The sequence below is a fragment of the Ceratina calcarata genome, unplaced genomic scaffold (assembly GCF_001652005.2).
Source record: "Ceratina calcarata isolate Rehan_Ccalc_2016 unplaced genomic scaffold, ASM165200v1 scaffold78.2, whole genome shotgun sequence".
NCBI lineage: Eukaryota > Metazoa > Arthropoda > Insecta > Hymenoptera > Apidae > Ceratina > Ceratina calcarata.
In genome coordinates, this window is record NW_017179105.1 from 317,941 (window position 1) to 342,898 (window position 24,958).

Here is a 24,958-nt window from a genome sequence, read left to right on the forward strand (position 1 = left end):
CTCTCTCTCTCTCTCTCTCTCTCTCTCTCTCTCTGAATGGCACTCGTAGCCGGGGGAGATTAATTAAAAGGACGACGTCGAAAACCTTTTGCCTGCGGTTCTCCACACTCTTTCGACTCTCTCCGCGTTCCGGTGGGTTCTTCACCGATCTCGTATCTTTTCCTCCGATGGACATTGATTCCCAATGAACTGACGCTGATGTACGACAGCCGGGCCAACCGGTCGAAGCTAATAGGAAACGCCAGCTGGAATTTATCGCGTGTACCGGTAGATATCGATGTCACCGATTCTTGTTTCGAGCCACGTCCCGAACTGAGACGAGTAAGGAGAGATATCGACGGATCGTATCGACTTCCCTCTTTTTTCCTTCGCTCGGGGAAATCGATTCCGTGGGAGGCTAATTGCCAATTCCGACATCGTACCATTCCCAGGTACTTGTGTCCTTCGTTCGTTATTGAAGTTACATTCTTTAGTCGTGGACTGCGGATTTTTATGCAAAGTCACGTATCTCCAGGTTAGAAAATCTAGGAATTCACCCTTTACATACAAACAGCATTTCACTTTCGACGTCTCTCACATCTTTTCACATTTTTTTATATGTTCCTCCAAGTACATAGAATGCACAATCTGGTCATTTTCTAATCGTATCATGTGAGATTCAAATATTCAACCGTACAATTGGAGTTTGTGAAATCGATAAGTCTGGGTCTTGCGATCCTGGCGGATTAGGCCGTATCGGGTTTTCCTTGAGAAGCGGGCGAATTTCTCCAGGGCCGTTCCTAGAACCGTGTTATTCCTGAGATAGTTTCCAAGTAATATAATTCCGAGGCGCGCGTAGACCCTGACGGCGTTGATTAAATTCAAAGGTAGCGGGAAACGATGGACGCGGAAGTTCGGTCGCTCAGAGTTTCCCGACGGGGGTTTCTGCTTTCCTAATTTTGTTAGAACCTGACCGAGACTTTGCAGTCTGACGATCAAAAAGATCCAATCTGGCCACGCGCACTGCGTCGCGGACAATAGTTAGAGAGAATCGAGTTTTTCACATTAATAATTGTGCACGCGGTGGAGCAGGAGTTGGCAACGGTCGCACCGAGGCGTAGTCTCACTCGAGGGTGCACTCTCTCGCCTCGTTTTCTCCTAGTTTCTCTCTCCTCCGGTCCTCTCTCCGTTTTTTCCCCTTTTTGTTCCCTGATGGGTACATTTTGTGTGTTAACCCTCGTCCCAGGCTCGACTCGCGACGCGTACAATGGAGCTTTGCATTAAAGGTCATTAGCTTAAACGTTCGCCTTCCTGTTGCGCAACCCGCGCAATTCACCGGCCCGTTACTCGCGAGCGAGCGCATTTCAGCCTGGCCATAATTGTGCCGATTTTTTCGTTCGACTACCTCTTTTTCTCCTTACCCCGCGCCACTCGTTCGATCTCGTTTAACATTCCAACTTACTTTCTGCCTCGTATGAATACACCGCGGATTTTACGACTTTATGAGAAACGTTCTATATGACTCATAAAATTATGGAACTCGTTAAGGGCAACTGCGTATCGCAGTGAATTAATGATTTAAAACAACAGACGTTTATCCGTGCAATTTGTATAATTGTGTTCATCCCATGATTGATTGAAAATCGATTACTGCTTGGTTTCTTGTAATATCATCGGGTCTTATTCATGTTTACAAGCAACGTGGTACAGGAATAGCCACTGGCTGTGTAATCGATTTATATGTGTGTAATGACAGTTTTATGGTAATAACTAGCAATCTGGCTCGAACGAGGAATCCACGCGTGGGCCGAACACGTATCCTTGAAATTTCTCCCTGAACTGGGATAAGTCTCGTGGCTCCCTTGAGACCAAGACCTACCTCAACCGGATCGATACGAGATAGCCCCATGCTTCTCTCGCACACTATTTTTGGCCGTGAACTTGACGTGAACGTCCACGTATCCTTTCCCCTGGTCAGACGAAACAGGATCGAGAGAACTCGATTTCCCATAAAAATGCACTCTCCGAATATGAATTATTATTTTTTGTTGACTCTCCGTGAAAGGATTAGCTGGTTTTGAAATGCGAATTATTGTCGATCTCTCATAAAAATGTAATTAGCTGTTTCTTTTGAAACGTGAATTATTGTTGATCTTTGACACTGATTTCTCCAGTCGTCAACAGTGACACTGGCTGCTAATTGTCGGTTGGGATGAAACGACCGGCGCAAACACACTTTCTCTCCCTCCTCATCATCATTACGGCCACGCGGATCAATCAACCGACCTTTCGTTCTCTTTTGACAATTCACGAAACGCATCAGGAACGATTCCTCCCGTGGTCGTTACGAAAGAAACGAAATGAAACCAAAAACGCTCTAACTACCCCAAATTTTGACTCATTCTTCATCCCGAAATTGCCAAAATCAAATTGTATCTCGACTGCTGCTGTTCACTTTGTACCGCCATTTGCCATGAGGCGGACGTTTATTGCTCGCCATTGGACAGAGAACTGTATTCGAAATGTTCGTTCCTCTTCTTATAAAAAATCGTCGGAACTTAAAATCGAGTATTCGAGGCAATGTTCCTTTTCATGCCAGTTATTACGGATACTTTAAATAAATAAGATCGATGAAAGTGATTAACGAGCACCGTTTCCGGGATTCCATTCCCGCCTGACAAATCGTCGCGACGGAATGACCGGGAGATGGAACAATAAACGGCGGGACAAGGTGGAGAGAGGGAGAGATATGAGAGACAATGGAGGCCGAAAGAAAGAGGGCCGCGTCTCGTAATCGGCGAGACAAATGTCGCTCTTCCTGTGGCCATCGTGCACCGTCGCGAGCAAAAAGAAGCCTGTCGTCTCATCGTCGGTGAACAGAATCGTGGCGAAAAAGAAAAGGGGGAACGAGCTACTGGTTGAAAGTAGAGCCGTATATTTAACAGGGAATAAATTTATCGTCGTTCGTGAAAATCAGTAGAACATTTCTCACGATGATTGATGCGGTGTTTCACATAATGGTCGATGCGATGATTCATATTCTCATCGGCGCTCTAATACATTTTCTATGGTATTTGTCATAAAGTCACGTTTGCCTGCGTCGTGCCTGTTAGTTCGAACGATCACAGGGAATAGGAGATAGGCTAATTACACTGTCTTGCGTTTCCGCGGAGGCGTATTACATCGGACGAAACGCGTGTCGGTTAGCCTTTTACGGGCTTCCCTTTTGCTCGACCGGCTTTCTTCTCTCCGTAAACGGAAAAGCCTCCCTTTCTCTGCGACCATTGGATATACGGTTGCCACCACTTAGCCGAGCCTCCTCCAGGTCTTTTCAATTAGACTTCTTCTTCTCCTCCTGGCCCCTTTCAGCCTTTCTATGGCACTGGGCCACGGAGGGAATCGACGTTAATTATTTCTTTTGATAATTGCGCCTCTTCCTTTGCCGACTGATCCGCAGGGGCGTGTAATAATTGACTATACTCCAAGGGTGGCTTTCCTCATACCTTATGACTTGATATAGTCATTCCGTTTCGGCTGACTTCGTCACTTGGTAATTGGATATCATAATTTCTGATCTCATTGAATTATTATTTGCATAAAAAGTCGTAAGCGTTCTATCTTTTCTCATGAACCGAACCCGTCGATTTTAATATATGAACCGTGCGAACTGGCGTTGCAAAATCCCCGCAGATAGGTAAGAACGATCGAACTCCCTATGTTTGATTAATATGCGAATCTGAAACTATCCGTGAAGATAGTTTCGCAGCCGTTCAATTACGACTTTTCAATTTTCCCATTTTTCCATTCCCATCCCGCGGTCTCTCTTGCGTCACGCAAAGTGAAAGCGATAGATCGCATTATGTCAGGCTTTTCCGTGGAAAGTTGCGCGCCGATATCGAACGCGAGTTCGCTTCGCCTCCTTGTCCTTCGACTCCTGGCGACGCATAAATTCACCATTTTTTTTCTCGCGCGCCGTTTCCCCGGCTCCATTTTCCCCGGGTACCACCGATCCTGGCGTGGCTGCCAGCGACAAAATGGAAATAAAATCCCGTTATGGAAATGGGAACGGTCGGGACATTGGCTTGTTCGATACTCTTTTCCTTCGATCCGATTCCTCTCTATGATCGTCGCGATTGTTTTCAGAGCACATCGAATCCTCCTTCGAGGTCGCTAGTCGATTATGTAATAGGATTCCCTGTTCAGTTTTGCTCGACTCTTTCTTCAATGACCAACGAGTTTTTTTTATCATTATTGGTAGCTTGCGTCCATGCGGAACTTGCGATACCCTTTCACGGCCATAAGTGACATGATATCTCAATGTGGCAAGATTTATCAACATGTTCGTAAAATAACTTGGTGTCCTATGACACTGTTTCATTGCGTGTACAGACAATTTTGCTCTGTAGTATCAACAATTGCGTAACCAATTTTGCGAGCATCTCGAGAGATTCTCGGCCCGAAGTTTCAACCCTGAGTTTCATTAACGCGGAGCTTCTGAATTATTAACTGAAAACGTAATCGCCTGCGGCGGCACGAATAGATTGATTGTTTGATAGCGGCGAGATACGACGCCGTTTCCCATCGGCGAGAGGGATCCAGTGAAGCGAGACGCCCCTTCATATCCCGGGATAGCCGTTTCGGGACGTTGGGCCCGCGAAAAGTCGCTAGATTTATTATGCTATTATTTCGACCGAAAGGCGGTCGGGTAAGAAACGTTTATAGCCGGCGGACACCGGAATTTGCCTGTGGGAGGTCAATATCACGTTGACGCGTACAGAGGGAGAAGATCCACTCTCTCTTCTGCTAGCGAGAACCTGATTAATGTTCTCACGCGGCTACGTCTCCAAGTTCTAATTTCGCGTTAGAACGATCTTCGTCATTTTGTTTAAAATTCGATCAAGATCGAATCGAATGATGAACCAGTTGAAACAATTGCATTTTTCTTATGAGAAATTAATATCAGCATATTTTATCGGTGGAAAACGAATACTTGAAATCAGTAGAAAAACACACCACATTTATAGTGCAATTAAAGTCGCGTTCCTTTCGTTTCATTCGGAGTTAGTCGATCACAGATATTGAGTCTGCCAGTGAATGAGTTCTGGAATAGAGAGTTTGCCAAGTCACGTTATTCCGGATGGGGACTCGGCGAATTTTCGTTATTTTCGCGTAGCGAGGGGCCGCTTGCGAACGATGCGACGCGACGGTGGCGAGCTTAGAAGTTTCGCCTGTACAGTATGCATTGTCCGGAACCGGAGAATGGCATTCTATTAAAGTCCTCCCTAAGACGAAGGTGGCCCATTCTCTCCGCCCTCGAATGCCGGAGACGGTACGCTCCCAGTGTCCCAGGTATACCTCTCGTATTTCTGGAAGCCGATATTCATTCCTTTCCCGAGGATCTTGAATTATCCGACGCGATATTAGATTCGAAAACGGGTTATGAATGGATCTAGACAGATGTCGAAGTTCGACCGGATTCGTTATCAAACGTGACGACCGGGTATAGATTTTTTTAAATATATGCATAAAGGCGTGTATCGAGATCAGCAAGGTGTCTAACGTTTGGGTAACGGAGGAAAGTTTTCGGTGTGATCGGTCGATGAATGTCAAGGGCAAAGGGTGGCGCCGGCGAAGGGTGGGTGGTAATGACTGGAGACTGGACTACCGGTGGTCGATATCTAAACCGTTCTATCCAATTAAATTTATTATTTCGTACCTTTGGAATAAAACGGTTCCTCGATATTACCTTTCGTTAACCCTTGTCAAAGACGATATCTGGTTGAAGAGTTGCGAGGAGAATCTCTAGGCTATCGTCGTTTATCAACGAGATATCGTTCGACCCGAAAGTAAAACAGTTTTTCGTCGAACGTTGGAACCCGTAAGGATCTCCGGGACGAGTATGTACGACTAACCCTTTTCGTTATCCGTGCGATCCCCCTTCTGTCCCGGGATCCCTCGATGGACCCAGGCAAACGGATAACAGTGTCGGCTCGGACAGCGAACCCCCGGTGACATTAACGCAACCCCTGCCACTTTGAGTCTTGAATATCAACGACATTAGCCGCAACCCCTGGCAAGTTGATGGCCGAGAACGACCGAGGAATGCCAAAACCCTCTGCCGGATAGGGGATGACGAGTGGAATATAGGATGTATCTGAGATCTCTATGTTGTTCCTCGTTCCCCGAGCCAGAGATCGACGAATATTCTAATTGATCGAGCTGATCCGTGATGAATACCAAGTGTGTCGGTTCCTCTGGGATATGTTTATCGGATCGGCGGACATGTTTTATGGATGACAGTCTGGCCGCAATTTGGATTAAGAACGAAAACTAATTTATTATACGAGGATTGGTATTAATGCAGAACTGCATGGGAGAGAGGAACTTTTAGAGTTTCACGCGGACAGTATATACTCGAAGCCAATCAAGGGTCGGAGCTAAAGGGAATAGCTCCCGAGTTGACGCGCCGCAAGTTCTTCTCGGACAACCCACCGAGCTCTTAATTTCAACTTGCAACGTTGCAGTCCGAAGTCGAATTCCGAGGGTACACGAAAGAGGTGGAACCGCAGATGTTGCCGCGAGGAAAAAGGAGATCGATAAGCACGGGACGCGATCGGAAAATCTGTCTACGGGTCTCTGTCCCCAGCCGATTTCGATTCGACACGTGCCAACCTATCTCTCCAAGTTCATCCGTAGCTTCCTCCTCGCCAGGATCCAATCTCAATTTCCCTGGAGTACTCGTTGAATACCCGCTTTCCGGTTGCCCTGCCTTTTTCTTCCCGAACTCCATTTTTCGGTGTCCGTCTTTATCGCCCGTCCGTTCCATTCGATGGCGCTCCGGTCCATTCTTTCGCGAGTTCGCTCGGACGAAATGACGAGACGGAACCCAGACGGTTACACGGGGTTTTGTTACCTTTGCTGCACGTCACGCGATTAAGCGAGACCGGCGAATCGATTCCAGTCGAGGAGCTCTATTTATAGCGGCCAGTCTGCCGACGACAAAACGTCAACCGTTTCCTGTTCCTCGACTACGCGCGACCGGAGAGATCAGGATCTATGATCATCTGGTAGGGACGAGGACGCGATGGACCACGGACACCCTCGGCCGGCCGAAGGAGGTCACCCTCGGTGAAGATCTCGCGAACAGAGAAAAAGGGGTGTCCCACCCTCGATCTTAAGGGTGTCTCGTGCTCTTGTGCGTTCTCCGCTCGTCTGGAAAATCTGGCACCGTGCGCCCGGCACATCGACGAGGTGTTCCCGAGTCGACGTTACACAAATTAGCGACCTTTATACCGCCCTCTCCCCTTTAAGTCTACACGGTAGAGGGTGGCTCCAGGGGGCCGAAGGTGGGAATCAATGGCGCAGCTGACGAGCGTTTGGCTGCGCATGTGCGCAGACAATTCTATCGACCGTCGCTGCAGCACAGACACGGCCTACCCCTTCCAACCCCTGCGGGCCAGGCTGATCCCTAGCAGAACGAAGGGTGGTCGCGGTGCTGCGTGGGAGAGGGTGGCTCGTTTCTTGAAGATACGGCGATAGCGGCGTGCCGCGCGCCGCGGTGCCGGCGTCCGGGAAGAAAAGAACGGTTCCCAGGGAAGGGGTAAAAGAGAGGGAGAGCTCTCCGGAGCACCGGCTGCGACGGCGCTGCAACGGCCTTGACTCCGCTGACGTCGCCAACTTTCCCCGATGAGCCGCGGCAGACGTCCCGGCGAACCCTCACCCACGCGCGCCGTGCTAACCCCGTCACGCGTCTCCCTCCCACCGATTTTTTTTCCTCTCCTCGTCGGCCAAGGATACTGCACCGATGGTGCCGGCGACACCCTCGCACACCATGGAATTGCCCGGTCCTCATGACCCATTTCAGAGACGGAATCATGTTTCGAACCGAGCACGTCCTATAAATTCAATTCTATGGCTCTACTTCCAGATAGTAGTTTGCGAAAAGTCTGATCGAGAGCTATCCTCTCTCGTGCCCCGGCACATCATCTTTAACGGCAGAACCATCGAACGATACCATTTAACTTTGCCGAACCGTACGAAATAAGAAATTTTATAATTCGTCGTGTCACGCTTTCGAGCAGTTTCCTTTGTTTTACGATCGAATTTATTTGGTGATCGTGTACACACGTGGTCATCAATTTTTATCTGCCGTTCATACGAACACATCGCCGCGGCAAAAGAACATCTGATGCGTGTGTGATGGAAAAATAGTCTTCTTTGAAGTAGTTGGTCGGTGGCCAAAGGGGCAGAGCGGAGAAAGTTTTTAAAGCCAGTCTCGATATGGACGGCCGACTTTAAGACCGTTCTTCCCTGGCTGGAAGGCGCGCACCCGGCATTCTCGACCCACGCAACCACCGTAATCGAGGGGTGTGGCACTAGAGCGGCGAGCAAAGGTGTGTTTTGCGTCGGATCTTTTTTCCAACACGGTCGTATCTTAAGTAATGACTTCCAGAGGCGAGGGAACCATCGTCTCCACCCCCCCCACCCCCCAGCCCCTGTATCGTAAGAAGAGGGATACGCGTGCCTCTATCGCGTTTCACGCAACATTGCGACCCGACCCGTTCTTTCTTTCTCTTTTTCGCCTTGTCGGTCCTAACGACTCGATTTTCCTCGGCTTTTTACTACGACCGGTTCAAAATTTCCGTTTACGACGCTCCTTACGGTTCCCTCTAGGCCCGTATTCCCCGCGTTAAACCCGAAACAAATTGTTCGCTAAGTCTCGGCTAACGAAGCGACTTCGATCGACTTCTACGAGTTTCGAATTTCCCTTTCACTACGTCTTCGTCGTCTTGTAGCACGTTGTTCGCCCTTTCACGAGAACGACGACGACGACGACGCTCGTAATCAGAGACGCAGCAGCCCTCCGGAGCAATTTTACCCCTTTGTTGGTAAACGGCCGGGTCCGGTCGAAAATCAACCGCGTCCGTGCTCCCTCCGCTCCTCGGTCCCCCTCTCGTCGCAAGCTTAACGACGGTTTTCGTCGTTTCCGTCATCCTCGGCGCGGTCTACCGGCGCACTGTCAACTATCAACGGCCAGACAATAGCGTGATTAGGGCACAATGTTCCTTCTCTCCACCCTTCTCTCTCTTGATCGCTGCAGAATAAGCGCATCGGGCTTCGCGCGCAGTACAGGGACTATCAAAAGTCACTTCACCAAGTACATTCTTACAAAACCTCCTCGAGGTAAATGTTAGATATAAAATTTGCTAAAACGTGCTCTGGTCGAATTTATTGTACAATAGAATTTATTAACCCTTTGCACTCGAGACATTTCGGAGCATTTTTGCTGAATTCCTTAGCTCTAACTTAAAATGATTATACATCCAAATTACTACATAAAATTTTTATATTTTAATATTTTGCGTATTTTTGTACCTTTAGAAACATAATTTCGTAAACATTAATCATAGCATTTTTCCTTTGTTTGATATTTACTGTAACAATTTCCAAAATGCGTGCCCGGTTTGTCGGGACAAGTATTACGATAATATGTTGTCTGGTGTCTTTCTCCGGTTATATTTCGTCGCGAGCAGACTTTGCAATCCTTCTTAACTCCCGTTAGAACAGTATTCTTTTTTCTATTATCCACTTTCTATTATTATAATCTTTCGGCGCGACTGTCAAGTTCGAACTAATGTCGAAAGTGATGCACGGTTGTCGTTACAGACTAAGGTTCCGATACGAAAAACTTATCTCCATTTAAAGGAGTATCATTTTACACTTATAGGGTCTTATAGACGCGTCGCCTGTCTCGCTAAAAGCGCCACAATAAAATTTAAGGTGAGATAACGTCTTGGTGAGCGAGAGTTACCGCTCGAGTGCAAAGGGTTAAATGAATGTGTCCTTAGGATCAGATTCGAACGAATTGCTGTCAGGCTCTATAATGAAATGATCAGTGGATTTTAAATAACATGGTCTCACTGACATAAACTAAGAAGCAGCAACGGGGAGCTACCAGATCATTATCCAATCTTGCCCCGTTCTTTTTTTTTGTCTATCACTGTACCTCGGACGTCACGTGGATCTCTCCAGAGAACCGGAAGCCATTGTGTATGACGGCGACCGAGCTCGGTTTCTCTTGCACGGCGTGTCCTCTCCCGGTTTGTCGCACCGAGGCGAGGGAGTGTTGCGGCGCACGCCTGCGGGACGTCAACCGCGCATTAACTTGATGTATGAGCTCGGAGGCCCGCGACGTTGTCTGGCCTGATGGCTCCTGTTTACGGGGTTCGGCCAAGGGAACAGAGAATCCTCGAGCAACTTTTCGCACCGCTCCTTTTTCCGCGCCGACGAGTACCCTCCGGGCTAATGTCTCGCGCGTCTACACGCCAGCCTGCGTTTCCCTTTCATCCGCCTCGCGCGCGTCTGATCTTCGCCCTCGTTCAACTCTCACGTCTTTACCGATGAATTTATGCAGCGATCGGCTGAGAAATCTAAAAATGTGCGGCTCGGATCGTATAATCGTTTGCTCCGTAGGCTCTGGAAATAATCTTATGACATGGATTTGATTCCGAGCCGAACGCGAGGCACGATTGATAAATGTTTTTCGGCCGATTTGCCCGGGTCGTATGATCACGTGAAACACGGTCGTACATTAAGGGGGACGTTTGCGTCCCCCGCCTTCTCCGTGTTCCACCCACGTCACCCAATCCCGGCGACCCTGATGAGACGGGGAAGATTAGCTTCGGTCTGTGTTTGGGGAGCTGATTAGCTGGCGGGCCTTTGACGCGGCCAAGGGGTGGCGAGGCCGTTGCAAATGACGATTCTCACAGTTTTCCTGTCCCGTTCCGCCGCGACCTTTGTCCTCCCCGGCGTGCGAACATCCTTTTTTTTTTTTTTCTTCTTTATTTCAAGTGAAATTGCGATCCTCCAAAGCTTGTCTTTCATCATAAACGTCTACTCTATATTTTAAAGAGAATCTCGAGTATGAACTCTGAAATGGAAAGGAGGCGCACGTATATAATGTAGGATGTAACGTGACTCGACTCCGGGCGCATGCATCATACAGTCTTTCAGTAAGAGTTATTGCCTCGGCCAACAGAAGATCGTTGGCTTTTCTTGGAGCAAAGAACCGGTGTTTCGGCCTCGGGGGTTGCGTAACGCGAACTTCGAATGCCAACTTGGCACGGTCTTGTAACGCGGCAAGAAGAACGCGGGACGTGTAAACTCTCAGACGAGAAAGAGACGAAGACAAAGAGAAGGGCGGAGAAGAAGGGGTTGCGTTTTTGCGGCTTTCCTCGGGCCTCTCAACGAAATCTCATCCTCGACTGGATTTCGGCTTTGTGTCGAAGTCGCGAGACGTTGTTCTCCGCTCGTCTCGACGTTTCGATCCGACTTCGCGCGACCCCGTTTCCACCAACCACCCACCCCCCCCACTTTCCCCTCGGAATCACCGTTCCTCCGTCGATCTATCATCGGCATCGCGCGACGCTCCGCTGCCGACTTTATATCCGATCTTCTATCGCGACTCGCTGGCATAACGTAATGAAGATTTATAGGGAGCTTTACCGAAAGCGGGGTGGGGGCGGGGGACGGGATCATCGAGAGATGGCTTATTGCCGTACCCGGGAAAGTTTTCAAGGTTTAAGCACACCGAGGACAGTGAACGCTCCTCGGGGGACGGAGAGAGGGGCTGCAGGACAACACCGGTATATTAAACTTTTTATAGGGAGTGGGAGAGTTAGGTAAGAGGATTCTGTCATATTAAAATGCTCGTCTTCGAGTCTCTCGAGAGGATACGGGCTTTGCTCTTTCACCTGAGCCTCGGTTTACCCTCTGCAGGGACCGTAGTCTGCCCGTAGTTGTTATTTTCATCGACGGTTCCCGAGCTTCGAGGATAAAATGGGTTATGAACTTCTTTGACTCTCGTTCCTTTGGATCTCTCCTACAACAGCAATTTTCGAGATACCATCCTGATCCCTGTACCGAGACTTGAAAGAAATTAATTTCTAAAATGTACTTCTATATGATACATTTTGAATCTTTTATTTTGCATAAAAATCCGCAACTCTTTGACTCGCGTACTTTCTGGATCTCTCCTGTAGCGGGAATTTTCGAGATACCATCGAGTCTCGATCTCCGTGTTCGAAAAAAAAAAGCCGGAAATTTAAGCAGGCGTTTCGCGACACCGAGGTTTATTGGTGAAACGCGAGTCGCGGAAGCCGTGTTCTCGCGCCATTAGATTAGATCTATCTCGCCTATTGAATTTCTCGATCCTTTCTCTCACGATCGACATAAATTTCCGTTATCGGATGCCTCGCGACACTGTCCACGAACTTTATCAACTTGCACCGGCGCATGGAATCCGTAGCCATCGCGTCCGCAAATTGGCAGGACGCGGGTCCCCCGCGCGGTTCGATTAAAATCCAGCGAGCCGCGTAATCTATAACGAGACGCATAGGCAGGAAGAAATCCGGCTTTGTCGCGTACACAGCCACGCGAATAAAACACGTTGTAGATCGCGATCGATATCGAACCACTGTGCTGCTGCACGTTGGTGGTCGCCAGATTATAATCTCGCTGCTTGCTAAGCGTGAACCAGGCTCGATATCTGCTTCGAGATAATCCGCCGCGATTCTTCAGGCCGTGCTCACCTTTTGCAAAATGTCCGCTTTTTCTCGTGAAAAATAGAAATAAAAAACGCCAGATAGCTGTTCGTATGGAAGTTGCGAGTCTGAGGTGTTCTTAGTTCCTGGTTGATTTTAATCGCCAAGTCGTCGCACTCTGACCATCTTACGGGAGTGAACGGTTATGACCGTTTTGCATGCAAACCGCGGGAAACGAGTCTTCTGGTAGGTGTAAAGTAATTGCGAGTAATCTCGGACATGGGATATCGTTATCGGAGAGATCGCGATTTTTAGTTACCACATTATTCTGTAATTTTATGCAGAATCGATGAACTTGTGAAAAATTCGAACGGATCTCACAGTATCAGAAGCGACGAGCGTCATTACTGGTTTCGATGATCGTCGCGTGACACGAAAGAGGCGGTAAACGCGACTTTCTCGCCCGCGGCCAAAAGAAATTGTCAAAGAGACGAAAGAGCGACGCTCGTCAAAGAGAAAACACGGGAAAAAGGACGGGAGTCGTGTGGAACGGTAGTGTACGGACGGTCAAGCTGAAAAACGGCCTCCGCTGGCTAATTCGAAAGAGGTCTCAGGCGTGTCATCCGGCTCGGACCCTCGCGGGACTGACTTCCCCGTAATCGCGGCGTTTTGTCACTTTTACGCAGAGAGAAAAAGAGGCCGGAACTGAAAAACGAGCACCGGGATTTCATCCTGCCAGCAATTCGTTCTAGTTGTTCTACTCTTTTGAGATCCTTTAGTCCTCGTTAAATAATTGCAACGGTAGAATATCTAATGTGGAATGACAATTAATTTATGTATATTATGTATACATGTATGCACAATTTTTCTACATAGTATCGATCAGTATAGGAATCACTGTATTAATTTCAATTATAACACTCCTCTGGTGCGTGATACACGTAAGGAAACGCGATCTTGGTCTGGCGTTGCAGTAATTAAAAAATATTAGTCTCGCGTTTCTTTGAGTTGGCAAAGGGAAGGGAGTTGAAAGCGAGAGCCTAAGGCAGTGTTTTCTGTTTCTGCGATCTTACGTTCTGGCTGAAACAACCCCAGAGAAAGCGGCTTAGCGTGTGTCCACGATTGAACCGTGCCCGAGACTCTTTGCGAAATATTTGCGAGGTCTCTCTGAAGGTTTCCGTGACAGAATAAAAGCGTACAAAGGATTTCTTAGAGGGTGAGGGTTGAAAGCGTGTGCCACGCGGTCTCGCGACTTTTATGCCGCCTCGCCACTTCCTCTAATTTGCATGGCGCCACGAATTCGAGGTAAAACGCGCATTATCATTTAATTTCGAGGCGCGCCGCGACTCAACTTGATAATCCGGGTTATTACGAGACCGCACGGCAACTCTTGGTGTACCTGTGTGTATTTTCGAATCGCGTGCCCGACGCGGAAACATTGTCGCAGGTCAGTTGACGCGACATGAATGAATCAGTGTCAGGACGGTTGCCAAGAAATTCTTTCGACCTCCCATCTTGTCCCGCGCCTAAATTCTCTGTGCATTGTACGAGTTTAAACGATAATCATCTTTACAATTTGTCTGCGCTCGCGTGACCGCCAATCGACCCGGCAGCCGTTAATAATTGAGAAGGGCCACAAGTTTAAAGCTCCTTATTTATGGAATTGATCCCGCAAGTAGTAATCTTATCCGAACGTCGCTCACCATTCGCAATCAAGTAAGTGATCTTCATACTTCAGAGGAGATAAGAACCGATAAAAAATATTCATTTAAAATTAGTGAGTGACTAGGTCTTGCTGGTCCGTTGAATTTTTGGATATACTAAAATTCTTGAGAGACGAGGAACATCAAAGTTTACGTCTGACAACTTTTGTTTACAACGCAATTTTCGGGTTGCCATTTTACTGCCAATCCTCATTGTTCCGTTACGATTACTTTGGATATTAAACGCGAGGGCGTTACCTAAGCGAGAACAAGAGCTAATGTTTTCCCCGGGGTCGTTTGGAGTTTTAAGGTGACCATTAAGATCTCTCCGAGATCGGGCATTTGCATACCGTGTTGTCCAAAGTTGTCCTGAGTATTCTCACGCAGGAGGAAGGATCTGTCTCGTTAATGTGGAACATGGCCGCGCTATAAACTCAATGAGGGACAATGAATGTCCCGGCTTAAATACGTTTTTCAAGTATTCAGATCACTGATATTGCCCATTTTTATATTAAAAACAATTTTCGAAAGATTGTATGACATGTATTTGAGTGACGAACGTCGATGCAACGTTATTTGTCGTCACAACTTGGCGTTATTCCACTATGATTCATTTTCGGTCGACTTCCAATGGTTAGGAAATACGTGCGAATTTAATGTACCATGTCAAGAAATATCCTTTGCAAGGCCCTTTGTGTCGCACAGGTGGCTGACCAAACAGGAAGTTCATTTCTTTCTTGCACCCTACTCTCTCTATTTCCAGCCCGTTAAGCATGATTCGTTGTAGCGTGACTATTTTGGGGACGATGGAAATATCAGGCTCTGGCAGTAATTTAGTAGTGGCAATTCGAGGAGAAATGTTTTTGAATATTTTATAAATCGTCTCTGAGTCCATTGAGTTACTATGACTTTGGAAAGAATGTGAATAATTGAAAACTGACGATAAGGTTCGACGAGACGGTATTCGAGGATCGTTATGAAAATTCTCATACTTCTGCTCGAAGAATAAAGAATTGAAGCGTTTGAAGAGGCGATTGGCTGACGAATGCTGCGTCCGCGGCTCCGTTGGCAGAATAAATTAGCGATGGCCTCGTGGGGTGTCTGCCGGACGTTCAACGCGCTTGCCTCTCGAATTAGAATTCCCGTTTCGGTGCCAGCCAAAAAGGTGTTTCGTGGGCGGTTGGGAATTTCGGAATTCGCTTTCTCGGCGCCGAGCTAATTGAGAATCAATCACTCGGACCTCGGATTCTTATGCGAAACTGCATCTTTCAGTTAAATTCGTCCAGAGGAATTTCATTAACGATCTGGTAATGCAACACTCGAATTATCTGTTGTATTTTTATGCATCGTTTTCCATTCAAATATTGTGTAAGTGCATGAGAATGTACAGGAAATTTTCCACCGGTAGAAAACGCTTGTTTGCAAAGGTGATTCGTTCGGTTCTAATTGCGAGATGAATATTGCGCCTCGTTATCGCGACGCCGTTGTATATTTAACGCCGCTGTTTTTCACAAGCCACTGCCAGCGAATCTTGACGCGTAGTACCACCGTGTTCCTCTATATAGTCACGCTACGCGATAATCGCGGTGGAGTTGACGTGCGTACACTGCTAATACAATTGACTGTCAAATAAAACTTTTCAGATACCAATTTAAAAATTCGTATATAAATTGTGGGCTTGTTTGATGGGTACCAATCAAATTTTATTGATGAAACCATTGATGCGAGGGTCGTCAGGAATAGACGAAAATTGAACTGTTTATTCGACGTTTATCATCGTGCCCCTTTAGCATTATTCCTACGCTGATTGTCACAACGAGATAAGACCCAATTTCTGTTACGAAACTGATATTTTTTTCACTGTTCAAAAGTACTGCGTATTTATGTATAAATGCATGAAATCCCTTGATGGAAGAAACATAAAAATACCGTATTTTACGAACTGCGCGTTAAAAACTGAACGTCGTAACGCTAATTGCAGTCGTTCGTTTAAGTGCTATGCGTCATTTGAAATAAATCGACCGACCTATGAATAGAACCGAGGTAATTAACGATGCGAATCTTGAAATCTCGAGAAAACGATTCGTTTTTCGTCAATTTCTCTCGCGTTTCCTTTTGACTATAAAAACCGGACCCACGGTCGGTCCTAATTCAGGGTCTCGTCTGTCGGTCATAGTTTCGAATTGCGGCATCCGCGGTTTGAAAAAACGATCTGGCCGGAAAAGAGCGAGGTTCCGTAATCCCATTGTTTTCCCGCGTATTCTCCATGGCTGGTAAAGGAACAATGGGCGCATTAGCCGCGCGTGTTCGCTCGCTCGATTGTTTGAAAACTGTATGCCTTTATAAAGACGCAATGCACACACGCTACGAAGCCAGATACGCGAATAGCAAACAGAAACCGGGAAAAAGGGAGACGCGTACAGGCAGACTTGTCAGCTACATTTCTTTTCCTGTTAACCAGTCGATTCTCAAAAATCGTGTTCCATCATACACTGTCAGCTGTAAGTAGTACAATAGAAAATTGACATAATGGTTCATGCAAAATAATTCATGTACTAATTGATACTTCCTATAATAATTCATATGTATAATGTTAGAACGCAACAGTTGCATTAATTAATTTCACGTTGTTTCATTCTGTTATCAAGTTAAAAATTATACTGAATAGGCAAATAAAATAACTCAACTTTATTTCAAAACGCTGTCGGTATTCCGTTGGTTCTACTCTTGCAATTAGTTTAAACAATTTAGCTCGGATTTTCCTTTTGACTCGAATTTCGCTTGTTCAAAGAGCGAAATAATCGATAATAATAAATAGAATAGAAATGTCTAAAAAAACGTAGTGGATGACCGTTGGTTTCCTGGATACACGTAGAAAAGATACACGTAGTTGCGTCGAGCGCATAAAATAATCAGTCAACGACCGCTAGGCTAGAGGCTAGGCCGCGCCGCGAGCAGGCAGTACACGTCGCTACTTTTGCCTCAGGGTCGAGCCGGCCGTGCAACGCGCGCTGCGTTGGGCTAGGTTAGTAATATATCGTTGCCGGAGCTATTTACTAGCTCTATTCTTAAGCGTCAGCCAACCGGCAGCACGCGGCGGCCACCGAACGACGTTCCCACTCCACGCGGCCAAGCCTGATAAAACCGATATCGCCGAGCCGTTATCAACCCTGAAAGAGATCTCCCGGTTTGCCCTCTTCTTATCGGATGATCGTCTCCGATACACCACGACCTCGCCAACGCCATTGGAATTTTCCATTGACGGTTCTCACTATATTTTGTCTCGTTATCTGTTTAAAAGCCGGATTAAAAATAGACTTGGTACCATGAAACTCCTTGTCTAAGAGTGAAACTGGATAAAAGATTAGAACGATACGTTTAAGAGTTGACTGGCGGCTCGCGTTTAATTATAGAATTGGGCGAGCCACTTTCTTTCGCGATATCCTGGTATCTCGCGGAGTTAAAGTTCACGGCCCGGCTTCGCCAAGAGGCTTCACTGATCCGTAAAACGCATACAATGCTCTGCTATTCGTGTCATTAGAATGCGTCACGGAATCGCGTTCCGGATAAACATGTTTGTACGCTGTTATACATATATGCGACACCCGGTGGGACGACCGGTTTTTTCTTTGCGCTAGGTTAGTGTAATTCCGTCTGTCGAGGTTGCGTTATTATACACAACGTCAGCATAAACCCACGCGTATCACCTCGCGCGGTTCGCTTCGCGAAGAAACCGCTCGAGTGCGAAAGAGATACCTGCTGTTACGTCACGTTCTTATGAACTTGCACGCTTGCGCGCAATAAACTGGCTACGTGACCGTGCGCCTCTACGTGATGGACCGTGGTATCGCGTTTGTTCTTCTATATGTATACATTCATATATCAATGTGCCCGGTGAATCATGCACCGAGCCGTCGAGGGACCTACTGCGTCGCGAACTTACGTTTTTCGCGAATAAGGATGAACCACGAAAATAATTGAACGACATCGCTTCACTGTGTACTTGAGATCAAATTTTATGACCGTCGCATCAGCGACAGTAGTCCTACAATAGAGTCCAATCCTGTCCAAAGAATTACCACACTTTGTCTGTTAAACAAAATAGGCGATTTTTACCTAAAAACGAACAAATTATATGAATTTTCATGGTCTGAGGATTAAATCGTATAAGAGATCGAAGCTCGCTGAAGCTGAAATTTCAATCGTTCTTATTAGCCAAATTGGAAGACGAATCAATTGGATTCTGAAACCGCGTTGCAGCTTTCGTTTTCTGCGCTTACCGGATGAACACGGCTGATCATAAAGTAAAGGAGGTAGTACTGGGACAAAACGAATTTTGGAACCAGTACTTGGACATAATAGATATGTATTTAATAATTTACTGTCCAAGTTTACACTCCTTTTTGAAACTTAATACGTACAAGTGGGACAAGACGGCAGTGGCTGTCCAGGTTTAGCCCCCTCACTAATTAATCGCGCTGCAATACCTGGATAAATTCGGATCTGCTATAAAACCCATTCAAACGTATGATATATTTTTCACAATAAATGATTTAGTGTATTTTCATAACTTTTCAACCCTTTCTCTTAATCCAACTGTTTCTCAATTCGCTTAGAGGCGTCATAATAATATTGTCCCAGTTCTGATTCCATACTTGTCCTACTACACCACTCGTTCAGATTAAATGTGTCCTACTACTGCGGTTGACAGCAATTTTTTTTTAATGCGATTATTTTAATACATATATTACAAAAGAAGGTTTTTTTTTCTTAAATATGACTATGAGATCCCAGCTATCTGCTAAGATGATAAGTTTTCATGTACTATGCTTAAATTTCGTAGTAAAAAAACATTATAAAAAATTTATGTTCAAAAGTGTCCAGGTACTACCTCCTTTACCTTATATCGAAGCTACCGGGAGGTTGGCAATCAGCTTTTTCTTGGGCTAGGTTAGACACCGTCGTCTGGCGTCGGTGCCTGTTTACCGTCTATTCCCGTGCTATTGCGTCTCTGTGAAGTCGAGCTATCTCATGCGTACGTGCGAGCACGCGATAAGAGATTCCTAGGAATACGTCTATCTGTTCACTTGGCCGGCGACATCGTTGGATATCTCGTTCGATACATAATATCAGTGAACATCTGCGAGTGGTGTTTCACGTTTCGAACGTAGTATGCTCGGAATTGCGGAGTAACATGATTGTAACACCGATTCCGTACACGTTTTTCCATCGTTCATCGAAGTCTCTAATGATTTCTTGCGACAAACTCTCAAGCTTACATATTTGCAACCGAGGTAATCGTTAAAAGTCGCACGTTCTTTCTCGCAGTGTTTAAGATCGCATTTCCCTGGTAAAAGAGGTCTGCGTAGATGTTGGTTGGAAATAGTCAAACACGGTTTCTTAATGAATACGCGGCCCGATAGAGCAGTGCGGACCGAAAAGCAGCCGGCGTTTCTTAATGAGACAGCGGCCGCGGACACGTGACGCGTGTTTCGCTGGCAGCCGAGGCCGCGTAATGAACACGTTCGCTTTGGAGCACGCTTTTCCCGACACGCGTGCCGGCGTTACCGTGTACAAAAGAGAGAGAGAGAGAGAGAGGGGGGACGTTGTCGGTAGTGCAGTAAACTCGGTGCCGGTGGATAAATATACGGCATTATGTAAGTTGTTTGCTGGCAGAACACCGGAGTCAGGCTGTGCAGCGCCGGGCGCCTTGCGTTGCGTAACAATCTCTGACCAGACGCAACCCGATGACTCCGACGTCTTCTCTTCCGTCGCTAGAAAATTGCACTTGGCGTTTCGTCGCGAGACGTGCAAAAAGTCATGTAGCTTCTCGATTTTTCCTCCGATCGATTCGTCTTGCGTAACCCGGATCCGACCAACGGATTTTCTTGGAACACTGCTTGATTCTTCAGCACTGTTTTCCCGAAGAGGAAACTTATGATAACATTGCTCGAAAATAGTTCCGGCATTTTTACCGTAAGTAATTTTGTTCCAAACGAGGATGGACGTATTCAGTAGAATAGGTGCGACATTGGTCAGACACGATTCTTTCGATCAATTGAATGCTCGTTTCTTGAAACGACACTTTCTCGGGACGATCCCACAGCGAACAGATCCAGTAGGTACTGTGAAAAGGAGCTATGCGACAATAGAGGATTAATTTTGAATCGATCCCGTTTATACCCGTGTCCGCTCTCTATTATAAAGAACTGCCACAGCCAGGAAAGAAAGACTTCGTGTCGCGTTCCTTTTCGGAGGGACCGGCTGTGTCCTCACTAATCGTTGTTTCATACGATCTCCCTTCGATCCAGGAGCACAGGCCTACGACCCTGTTATTTCGTAGCATTGTCGCCGGACAAAGGGAGGCGTGTATCGTTTCGCTCCCGTTTCACCAGATTTCCAGATCACGAACGTAACGATCTTGATCGGGTTCGACAGCTGCTAAATGCGGCGAGTGCGATGAATTCGACTCGATCCTCGAATCTACCGGGCGATTGCGTGCCAAACGGGGGGGAGGCGGCGGATAGAAAAGCGATGGAAACGCGTTCCCCTTGGCGGGAAATCGACAGGTTTCAAAGGGTGGCCTGGATTCGAACAGCGTGCTTTCGAGCCGATTTCTCACTCGTACGTAACACGTCAGCAGCACGCATGTAGGGCTCGTCACTTTCTCAACGACCATGATTTACCCCGCGATTCGATGTCTCATAAATATGATAGGAACGAGAGCTTTCCGAGGGCACTCGACCGGACGCGACCCTTTCTCGTGAAATCCTGTTGGAAAACCCGGATTTTTCACGATACACTCTCCCTTTCTCATCGTGCGAGACCCTCTCGTCGAACAAATTGTTTCTTTGATCGTGGCTTCTTTCAAAATTTCGTTCAAGTGTCTCCTGTGTTCTGTAGGGTTGTTCGCAGATATTAAACCAGTCCAAGTTCCACACGATGTACGAACTATAGTCAATCCCATGGTTTCGTTGCGGTCGGGAAATTTTCAATCAAGTCGCACAGTTCCTTCTGTTCCAAGCGTAACAAAAGCCCAGTCACCGCTTAGGAATTATCAATAATCGCACGATCGTTTAACGGAGTTTTCAGTTAGCAATAACTGTTCTACACGAAGGTGAAACAAGCCGAGCCCCGATAGGATCCCAGTCGACATTCAATGGAAGGCAGTGGCACTCGTTCGACGAATCCGTGTTGATCGAGGAAAATCACGCAGATTGGTGATTAAGCAATAGACGGAAAAGTCCAAAGTTTATGCACGCAGTACGTGATATTTAACTATGTATTAACGGCTCTTGGACAGTCGATTCGAATCGTTGATCGGAACTCGAGGCAGCGCCTTTTTTGTGAGTGACCATGATTATTATCTAAGTAACGATTCCGTAAACAAATTAAGTTCTTTTTTCGTCAGAGACTCTGGTGTCCGTATTAACTCTAGTAACCATTAATTAGTGTAAATCTTTTTTCTTCTACGCGTTATAAGTCACAATTTATTCGTGACAAATGACAGAGTTCACTTTTAACTCACGCATTCAGTGTCGTATAAAAATATTTTGTATAAAAACTCTAATCTGCTTATAATTTACTGTTTTATTTTAAAAAAAGCGCTTAGTAGCATTTATTCATCGTATTAGATAACGGATGAATAAACAGTATTTATTCGTGTATAGAAGTTAGCAGTATGATTAAGTTAATTAATACTTCTGAAAACTCGATCTAGTTAACAATCCTCAGCCTTTACGCACTTACCTTCTCTGTCTCTATTATACCAACCCTTGCATCTGCATCCTTTTTTACATTTTCGCCACTGAAAAATTGATTCTCGTTTGTACCATCAAAATACTCGATCGTGGCTGATTATATCAATGAAATACACTCACGCTTGTACTTCAACAAGCCTCGGTCTTTACGTCAAAGTCTTAGTTCCAAGTTTTCCGCACTCACTCGAGTCTTGGACTGATAGAATAAATTCCATAGTTAATTGCCAAATAAATTATTATAAAGAAAGTAGCGAAGAATGAAGAATAGGAATGAAACAATACTTATAATTATTTATAAAGAGTCGTAAAAAATACGTATAATATTATATTACTTACCAATCGCGTAGGCCACAACAAGAAGTACAAATGGGAATGCGAATTTCTGGATGGTTTTCCTTGTTTCTGGTATATTCTTCGCGTGCAATAGCTCAGCGTTTGCTACCAACTGTTTGAATTATGCAAACCAGCTGGATTACGGTAGTATTTATATTCCGTATTTCCAAGGTGCATCTTTTCTGTTTAACATAATTACTACTTTCCTGAACACCTAAACGCTGTTTTCAAGATGCGCTTGTTGTCGGACCTATTTTCAAACTCTTCTTAAAACATTTTTAGTGTCCGTTTTTAAATGTATTTGTAAATGTAATTGTATGCTGTTTTATAATGATAATTGCTTGTAATCACACCTTTTGTTGCTGTTTTAAGAATGCTCTTTATTGATATCCTTTAACATCACTAATATTATAATGAACGAATTAACACTCTCCAAGTAACACGCATTGATCGCTGTTTGGATTCCTGACGTATCCATCTTGGCAACGGCAACCCCCAGGGCTATCCGCTCTGCATTTCTAAAACAAAATTGCTCATAACACTCCGGATTTTTATCAAAAGTAAAAGTTTTAATATCAATTTTGAAAATGCAATATAATNCTCTACAAGAAAGGTCCTATGCAATTTTTCCGTATGTTCAACGGTTTGGGAGTTATTGGCCAAAAACGAAAATTTGGAAGAAATTAAAGGGGTACCCCCCCCCCTTGGAAAAGTCGAAAATTTTTTTTTGTTCTTTATTATTAACAATGTTCTTCCGACTTCTGCATAAACTTTTGGGATTGAAAGTATAGCCAGTACATCCTTAATATCCCACGCGTAACTTGCATTCGCATATTCTTTAAAAGTACACTTTATCTATAAAAGCCGCAGTTTACTTGTTTATTACGTCATTACATGTTTGAGGCAACTCACGGCATAACATTGCTGGGGTTTGATGCACGTTGGCTCGCACGCTCTTGCGCAAGGCGACCAAAGTTCATTCACTGGGCAAGCCACTCCTTCCTGAGCCGTCGTTTCCATCTCAGCTGATGAATAAAATTTTTCTACAATCGCTCGACACAATACGAGGCTGTAAACTGTACTCACAAGCGACGAGCATCGCAGCGAAAAATGCGAACGCGACCACGGACCGGAACATGCTTGCTCTGCTTCGTTCGGTGTTCTGATACTGTGGCAGGCGACGTTATTGACTTTTATAACCTGGGTTTCTCCACGTAAATTAAACACGTCCTCGCGTACATCATTTCCTCATCTTGACAAACAATTTTTAATTAATGCGCGACACGCGAAATTACCATTGTCGGCATTCTACTTTTTATTGCCAGGCGCGAGCAATTCCCTCGCACACATTGTCCGTATGCTACTTAAAATTGTAATTGTATTTCATACTACTTGCTCGTATGTAAGGAAGTCGTAGATATTAAATTAGACGTGAATGTATGCAATAAATTTAAATTTTAATGAGAGTTCACATTACGAGTAGGAAACTCGTCATAGGTTGACAATTTTATTAATTATACAGTTTGGAAGCGAAGAATAGAATTGAAACTGAAAATAGTTTCGTTGCGTATACATTTCGTTTGCTGTACGCGGTTTAATAGAAACAACGGTACATATTTAATCTCTGTAGGACAAGCACTGATCGAGTGGAACACACTGCGAATTCGCGTTTCTGTAAGTTCCACTGATGCATCGGCAAGCTTGAGTCCCTATAGTGCATTGCTGAAACATAATAAATTCGTTGTAAGTAGAGTATATAATATTAGCTTGTGTCGTACTTACAAGTCTGGGACAGAATCTAGGGTTCGGGTTTGGATTGTCGCAAGTTGGTTCGCACATAGTTCCACAAAGGTTCAAGGCCTCGTTTGGCGGGCAAGATTGCTGTTGGCCTGCCACTTCTCCTTGAACTAAAAAATTAAAATGATTCTATAATAATAATAATAATAATAATAATAATGAATAATGATAATGATAATTTTTGTGAAGAATACTCACAAGCGACGAACAGTCCAGCGAAGAGCGCGATTGCTACCACGAAGTTAGACATGTTTAGTGTGCTTTGAGTCTTCTTTTCACCTTCAGTATGAAGAAACCGTGCGAGTGCGTGACATTTTATACCCCGGTTTTACAAAAGAATTCTACGTACATCCTTGTACGTGTCATTTTTTTCGAGATAACTGACAATACGTGGGTTGAAATGTTTATCCAAGACAAACAACCAACCGTAGTTATTTATGTGTTTCATTTTGAGTTAAAATCGTATCTTTTGTACGAACGTTCAGATAACACTTAATTTACTGTAGGCAAATCGGTCGGACCTGTTCTTAAACGGAGATTACAAGAATACTTGATAATTACCGATAATCACGTATTTCACTTTATCTCAATAACCAGCAAACCTTTCGTCGCTATATAAGAAAAATTAAGGATGTATTGGCTATACTTTCAATCCCAAAAGTTTATGCAGAAGTCGGAAGAACATTGTTAATAATAAAGAACAAAAAAAAATTTTCGACTTTTCCAAGAGGGGGTACCCCCTTTAATTTCTTCCAAATTTTCGTTTTTGGCCAATAACTCCCAAACCGTTGAACATACGGAAAAATTGCATAGGACCTTTCTTGTAGAGGACGACGAGATATAT

At 45.4% G+C, this 24,958-nt stretch overlaps 3 protein-coding genes across 8 annotated transcripts in view; 1 reads left to right on the forward strand and 2 right to left on the reverse strand.

The window, feature by feature from the left end:
• heca (hdc homolog, cell cycle regulator) overlaps positions 1–24,958 on the forward strand; it is a 140,744-nt gene that overhangs the window by 32,580 nt on the left and 83,206 nt on the right. For 2 of the 5 annotated variants that reach the window (XM_026818232.1, XM_018034211.2), the window contains exon 1: positions 21,512–21,570. The exons of 1 other annotated variant lie outside the window; for it this stretch is intronic. The gene's annotated coding sequence lies outside the window, so the exon portion shown is untranslated. Of the gene's footprint in view, positions 1–21,499; positions 21,571–24,958 lie in introns of those variants that run through there. 2 more of the 5 variants (XM_026818234.1, XM_026818233.1) reach the window with 2 other exon arrangements.
• On the reverse strand, positions 16,898–23,511 carry LOC108630746 (chymotrypsin inhibitor-like). 2 transcript variants are annotated; one of them, XR_003389860.1, is made up of 4 exons: positions 23,404–23,511; positions 23,230–23,342; positions 22,321–22,835; positions 16,898–22,180 (listed from the first exon to the last, which is right to left on the reverse strand). XR_003389860.1 is itself a non-coding variant. In XM_018034214.2 (3 exons), the coding sequence occupies exons 1-3, from the start codon at positions 23,453–23,455 to the stop codon at positions 22,740–22,742; spliced, it is 261 nt and encodes an 86-aa protein (XP_017889703.1). In that variant the 5' UTR covers positions 23,456–23,511; the 3' UTR covers positions 22,672–22,739. The 2 variants fall into 2 exon arrangements, 1 of the variants encoding a protein (XP_017889703.1); XM_018034214.2 differs by lacking the exon at positions 16,898–22,180 and having other exon boundaries at positions 22,672–22,835.
• On the reverse strand, positions 23,754–24,498 carry LOC108630744 (chymotrypsin inhibitor-like). Its single transcript, XM_018034213.2, has 3 exons — positions 24,313–24,498; positions 24,100–24,224; positions 23,754–24,039 (listed from the first exon to the last, which is right to left on the reverse strand). The coding sequence occupies exons 1-3, from the start codon at positions 24,362–24,364 to the stop codon at positions 23,935–23,937; spliced, it is 282 nt and encodes a 93-aa protein (XP_017889702.1). The 5' UTR covers positions 24,365–24,498; the 3' UTR covers positions 23,754–23,934.